Source organism: Notothenia rossii, assembly GCF_949606895.1.
Source record: "Notothenia rossii genome assembly, chromosome: 10".
Classification (NCBI taxonomy): domain Eukaryota; kingdom Metazoa; phylum Chordata; class Actinopteri; order Perciformes; family Nototheniidae; genus Notothenia; species Notothenia rossii.
The window spans coordinates 68,574-75,741 of NC_136908.1; the positions used below are offsets into that span (position 1 = coordinate 68,574).

At 37.8% G+C, this 7,168-nt stretch overlaps 1 protein-coding gene across 1 annotated transcript; it reads right to left on the reverse strand.

The window, feature by feature from the left end:
* Positions 1 to 1,491: 1,491 nt before the first annotated feature.
* LOC307023365 (uncharacterized protein) lies at positions 1,492 to 6,918 on the reverse strand. The gene is made up of 5 exons (XM_079656593.1): positions 6,503 to 6,918; positions 6,376 to 6,409; positions 2,890 to 4,002; positions 2,613 to 2,768; positions 1,492 to 1,914 (listed from the first exon to the last, which is right to left on the reverse strand). Exons 2-5 carry the CDS (start codon positions 6,394 to 6,396, stop codon positions 1,696 to 1,698), a joined length of 1,509 nt encoding a protein of 502 aa, XP_079512719.1. The 5' UTR covers positions 6,397 to 6,409; positions 6,503 to 6,918; the 3' UTR covers positions 1,492 to 1,695.
* Positions 6,919 to 7,168: the final 250 nt, after the last annotated feature.

Genomic DNA, 7,168 nt, shown 5'->3' on the forward strand with positions numbered 1-7,168 from the left:
AATCAAAGTCCAGTGGCTCCGCCCCAAAGTGTGAGAAATGTTTCACGCGCGCGCAGACAGATATGGAAAGCCACTTGCGCCATTATTCGCGCGTTTATTCGCACAAATTAATGGGGAGGTCCGTTTAATAAACGGGGAGGTCCGTTTAAGTTCAAAGTTTCAGTAACCAATCAGTGAAGAGCAAAGCCAGACCAAAGCAATCTGTAGATGAAAAGATCCTGACATTGTGAGCTGTAAATTGTACGTTATTCCAGATTCAGGGGACTATGTATTAATTTGCCTTTCAATATAATAAATATAGCAATCAATATAACTTGCCTTCATTGTCTTTTAAAAATAAAATCGCCCTACCTTACCTTATCTTACTGAAGTGAAGGGTATTTATGTCTCCTTAAATCACCTTTTTAATGTTCTTATAACATTACATGGTGTTACATGTCAAAATGTTCAGTCTCTGGTCTTGCTAGAAATGCAAAGTCACTCACCTTAGAGCACAGTCTTATGAGATACTTAGCTTAGAAATCAGATTTTTGGAAAACTTCAAAACTCTTGTGAAAACACAGATGTACTCATGTCATCCATTTTTTTGGTGTTTCAGATTTGGTTCACCAAAGTCTTTGGTTCACAAAAGTAGTGAAATATATGAATTACACTATAGGCCTATATCAGTGTTTCTCAAACTTTTTCATACCAAGGACCACCTAACCAATAAAAAAACACTCGCGGACCACCTAGCTCCACAAATATAAAAAAACACATTGTTTTTCTAGAAGAGATTATAAATCGCTTGAAAATGGTACAAACAAGTGGCAACATGTGTGATGAAGGTGTTGCGCTGGGCTATATCATGGAATTGAAAGTGAGACTAACCTTGCTCCATTGCGGAGATATTCCCGCGAGAGTGCGGAAAACTTTAATTAATTAATTAATTCATAAAAAATGTGAAATTGTACCAATATACTCACATACCACTAATACACTAATTTGTATTGTTATTATTATTATAATTATTATAAAAGTAGGTAGACGTGGAGATTTTCCGGCTGAACAAAATGTGCCATTTATCAAACGGATTCGTTTTCCACAGAGAAATCCCATTGCTTTTTTGTCGAGGGAACCCTTGCGCAGCTTACTTCAGAGTCGGCCTACAAAAATACATCATCACTGCATCACTCTATTAGGTATTAACACAGAAATGTTAAAATTCAACACCTTGCAACTTTTAAGAACATCACAATTGTCCATTTCCAGACTTACTTTCACAGAGGACTCTCACTTGGCATTGTAGCTTTTTAAGTGGCGAGTCCATGAGATGTTTATGGCGATAAAAAAAAAAGGGATCTCCATCGCTCGTTCTCATCTATTGCAACAAAAGATTATGCAATCTCATCAAAAAATGTACATGTCAAAGAACAGTTTTCTCCACCAAAATGGTCCATTAAAGTTCAAACAGAATGAATGTGCCAAAAAAAGAACTGTCCCAGAGTTCAATATTTCCTACTTGAACTGCCTTAAGTAGTATGTAGTCATCAAACGTATTTTGTCCAACAAGAAAAATTCTTGTCACAGCTTGATTGTCCAGCCCTGAAATGATGGGCTCACTGAAGCATCTTGATTTTAAGGCTTTGGACCTTTGGTGACAGCTTGTTGCCATCCACGTTCATCAACACTTTCTGTAAAAACTCGAAAGTGAACTTAAGTTCCTTTGGATAGCTCAAGTTGAGTGTAAATCAACCCAAAAAGCATGGCCCATCCTAACGAAATACTTTGCAGATTGGATAGCAGTTCCACACCTTCGATGATCACACCGACATCCTCTGGCACGTCCGCTTCATGAGTGCCCTCATTGCGGATCACATAAAGTCCCATAGTAGTCTGTGGGATTGCACTCTCGGCTTCCTCACTCCTGGCATTCTGCACAAGTATATTAGTTATTGTTAATGTAAAAAAACATGCGAGAAGAAGGTTGACAGATGTAAGTCTGATCAAAATACATGTGCTTTAAACTCAAATGTAGTTTTTAATATCAGAATGTTGTTACATTTATTCATATCATATACAAACCGCTTGGTATGTGTGAAAAATGTATTTAGCCTTTACAAAGGATCCTATAACCACCCACATACGATAGCAATTGAGTTTAGATACGAAAAACCATTTATTAATGTAGATTGAACATACTGAATACTTTTAAACATCCAAAAGGTTTTAAGAAAACCGACATGATTGGGATTTATTGTTAATTTTGCGTGCATTAGAAATATTTTCAATCTTAAAATACTTGGGACACCTTTCTCTCTAATCTTTCTACATTCAGTTTCCCTTTAATAGGACATACACATATTACTTGATTGTGTTCATCTATTTTTAAAACTATCATCTCAAGAAACCTTCATGTTGTGGTAAAAATAAGGACAACTTTTAAAATGAGCTGCACCTCAGATTGCTCTTCATTGGTGGTTAGTGGCAGTGCAAACCTGTTTACATGAACTGTACAAAACAAACCTATATATTTTCAAGGATTTTTTAAAACTTGTTAAAACCAGTGTTGGATGGCAAAAAGATGCTCATATGGCTAAATAATGTAATAATGTAATGCACCACGCACTTACCCTAGCTGTCGGCGCCATGAGAAGCCGGATCTTCCTTCCAGCATCTCCTGCTCTATTGTGGAAGACCTTCAGTAGGTTAGGCGAGTATCTGTCAAGCTCTGCCAGGAACTTTGCTTGGAGTGGCAAAGTTGTGATTCGCATGAATTCTGCATTTATCTGAGACAAACAATGAAATAAACGTCATGTCCTTCAAGTATACTTGCACTAAACAGTGTGAGTAAGCTCTACATCAGCAGAGCAATATTAATATCAAAATATCATTATTAACAATACTCACTTCACTCCCTGTAAACAAGGCAGGCCACTTTTTTACAAGTTCAGCCACCACAGGAGCATCCTGGACAACCTCTTGGCGTCTGTAGGCGAAGGTCTTCTGCATCTTCTTTTTGACTACAGCGTCGTTGTTTCTCTTTTTCACCTCGGTCAGGAGCACTACCCTTTCTTTCTCAAGACTGTCTCTTGTTTCACCACTAGGGAGTGGTGGGAGGAAGTTAACTTCTGCCTTTCTTGGCTTTTTGATATTTGCAGCTCTTTGTTCTTGTCCTTTGCGCTTGTTCTTGAGAGAGTTTACACTGACCTCAGGGTGTCCAATCTTGTTTAGTTTTGTGCGGAAATTGGCAACCTTTGTTTTTAGATACTGCTTCCATCCCTCATGGCCAGCACGAGTTCCTCTCTCCTTCAAGCATGGATGGGTATGCACCAGGACTGTAGCAGCCTCTTCGATTTGGGAATCACTGGGATATGCTGTGTATTTGAATATTTCTTCAGCCATGCCTTCAAGGATATCCATTCGCAGTTTAGGAGAAGGGGTAAGAAGAGTGCCATTTGCTCTGAAATCAGCAGTTGCTCTTTGGAGCTGAAATTCAGCAAAATATGAAAAGCGGGGAAAAAAGAAGATTGGTGGCCAGGAGGAGGTTCTTGTCTCTTGAGCTGGATCTGGAATGACAGCGTCTCCACTGTCAAATGACTGCTGAGAAGACAAGCCGTCTTCATCAGGGGATGTAGTACGAAGGGCATTTACAGAGGTCAGCTCTAGGATCACAGAGCTGTTGCATGTCATGGGTGAAGTTATCGGTGTGCTGGATCTGCAAGGTAGTGATGTCTCTGGAATGCTGGAGCTAGTTTCTTCACATGAAACAAATACCACTTTTACAGTAGCCTTGTCTTCAATGATTAACTCAAGATTAAAATACTCATTTCCAAAGTCGAGATCCTTGTACTGGAGCCTGAACTGTTGACTTGACTCAAGTCCAAAATGAGTCTTTATCTCAAGGACAAGTTGATCCACAGATGATGGCATTCCTGACCTGAGGGTAAGTTTTCTCGCGTCATCTACACCAACAACAGCTCGCAGGTGGACAGGACATGACATCTTTCCCCTCAATGTATTCTAGGAAACAAATACAGGGAAACAAAGTTAGGACAAGTACTAAACCATCACTAAATATTAACTTGTAACATTTACGTAATTAATTGTTATTTTATGCTTGTGTTGTGCTTACACAGGGATAGCTGTAATGGCATGGGATAGTGGTTGTTACTTCTTTATATGCGCATGTGCTCATGTTTTACGCTTACATGTCGTGTTTTTGTATGCTTTCTAATGTTTTCTCAAATGCAATCATCCTGCTAGAGACTGCAGGTGAAGTTTGGCACATATCGCTAAATCTGGCACCTTTACATGATGGACGTTGTTCATGTTAATGTGCATTGTCCCTTTTTAAATAAAGAAATATCAACAGAGTATTCAGCTTTCATTCACAGCTGGTTAAGTCACATTCAGACCAACCTTAAACAATGATATGCCTTTTCAGGGTAACCATTCGCCTTACACTGACAGTGTAGTCACAGAGTGGATAAGCATCGAGCAGGTGTTCAACATCGACAAGGGCAACCTCTGTATTCGGAGATATGGTCAACTCATACGCTCTGAAGTGCTCGTGATACCATGCACACAATACCCTTACAACAAAGCTCACAATGTTTTCAACAATGCATATTTGAATTATTTCAGCAAAATCAGGCAGACCACCAGTTGAGCCATAAGGAATGAGCATGCCAACTCTAGATATTTATTGGAAATAAACAAACCAATGCAAAGGGCAATCTCAACTGGAACAACACCCTCAAATAAGTTGTGTGCAATGTCAGGAGGGTAGCCCAGAGTGACGTGAAAATAAGATCATCTTTTTGTAAAAACACACTCTCTCTTTACCCCACAACGGATGGTGGCATTCTCTCTTGCAAATGTAATGTGCGTGTGATGCAAGTCTTTTGTATGATTTTCAAAATAACCTGACTGAAGCGTTTTAGTCTGAATGTCTGCTCTTGTACCTGTACAAAATCTGCAGAAGTAGGCACCAGAAAAGCTTTCAATGAACCCTGCTATCCCGTGGGCTCCTAGGTTGTCCGCAATGACCGACTGGACAGTGCCTTTCACACACGCTCCAAGACCTGAAATAAAAACACCATCTGTCTCTAGAATGACCAAGTCTTGTAAAAGAGGATCTAAAATGTGTTCATATCCGTACTCTTTCACATCAATAGTCTTTCATAATACAGCTAAGTAGATGGAAGAAAGAGCTGAGTGAGATCCAGGTGGTAAATTATTCAAAATCCAATACACACCACAAAGTTTATGAGTTTTTCTGGACGTACCTATGGGGTTGCACACCTCAAAGTCATCAACATATAGTGATAATGATCATTTCAAATCCTCCCCAGTACAAAGGCCATTTTCTTTTGAGTAAATTCCATCTCTTATTGTCTTATACTGCCCTAAACACTGTGTACTTTTCTGTGTCTCGTGTGTGTGAATTACACTTTTTAGTATGTCACTGTTACTTAACAGATGCTGCAAAGAACGCAATATAGGAATATACTGATAAGTTATGTTACTCTTATGATCAAGGATGTACTCAACTGGATTTACCACAATGAAATATTCTTTGTAATACTTTTTTCTTTTGAAAGATGTAGCGAGGGGGCCGTCTTTTGCAAAGGCTTTGGTCAAGGGATTAGATTTACACACTTCTTGAGCAAGCTCTTTGACAATGGACTCATCAATTTCAACACAGTGGTTTTTTTAAATGGCCGATAGGCCGTTAAAGGTTATCGGAACAGATGAGAAGCTTAACAAAAAGTGTAATTCCTGCAGTAATTTGTCAATTGCAGTTGCCGGTACAAACAAAATGTGTTCTAATTTCAGTAAAACAGAGGCAATTTTCTGCTCAATAACCTTGGGTAGATCTTCAGTATCAAAACAACCATGTGCATCTATACAAGTATCAGATTCTACATCTGCATCTGCAGCACCATCAATAACAGAATTGTCAGATTCAATTAATCCAACAACTACAGTAACAACCTCAGCTTTGAAATCACTTGAAATATGGGGATTATGTTTCCTGTATTTATGAGTATGAAATGTATTGTAGATGTTAGTTTTAAAAACACAATCTTTAAACATGCATGTTACAGTTTCATTTCTCCGTAGATGTTAATTTACATGACTGAAATAAGCTTGTTCATTTGAAAGCTCAGGAAAAGCACACAACTTACATGAAAATGTAGACAACTCAGATGGCTTTGGAGATGTTTGGGTTTTATGACTACGGTATATATGACTCAAAAGACTGTTCCACAATCTAAATGTGCAGGGGCAATTAGTGTATGGGCAAGGATGCCGGAACCTGTTCCCATGATGTTTTAATTTGCCATGTTTAAGCAGCTCGTATCTACTTGCTACAGACTTTCCACACACCTTACATTGCCACACACCCATTCACATATTACACCTAAAAAAAGAAGAAAAAAGACAAGTTTCAAAAACTTCTCAATGCTATCAAGTATACGAAATGAAATGATTGCATCTCGTTCAAATTACTTACCTATATAGAGGTTGCCCATCCACAATGTTGATTTAGCTCCTAGATCTCTAACAAAAATAGCACAAGGTTAGTTTCCAAAGGTGAGGAATAAGCTATTCCTTGGCATTGTAGAACAATGCAGCAAACTAGCCAGATATTGAAATATTATGTAAATAAATAAGGCCTCTGCTGGATTTCTGTGATGCAGAGCAGCAGCTTGATTTAAAAATGATGCTACTTGGTAGAAAATGTCGGTTTCTAATCACTAATTAGTATTATGTCATATTTGATTATTCACACCAACCCTAGTATGGAGGACAACAACATGACAAACATCAATAAATCAATCAAATAATCACTAAATAAATCAATGCTAAAATGAATGCTCAAATAACTATAAGAGGGAATAGGGAAATAATTAATAGTATAAATAATTGCAGGAGTAAATAAATACTTGAGAGAATGAAGACAAATTGGAAGAAAATTAATATTGAAATAAATACTAAATTAATAGTAAAATAAAGCATAAATACATGAGTAATTCATGAATATATACATAAATCAAGTACATAAATGCATGAATAGAAGTTGGTAAATTAAGAGGGCTCCAATATGTCTTACATTTATTTATTTTCATCCATGTATTTATGCATTTCTTTTTTCTTTCCTATTCTAACTCTACTCTCT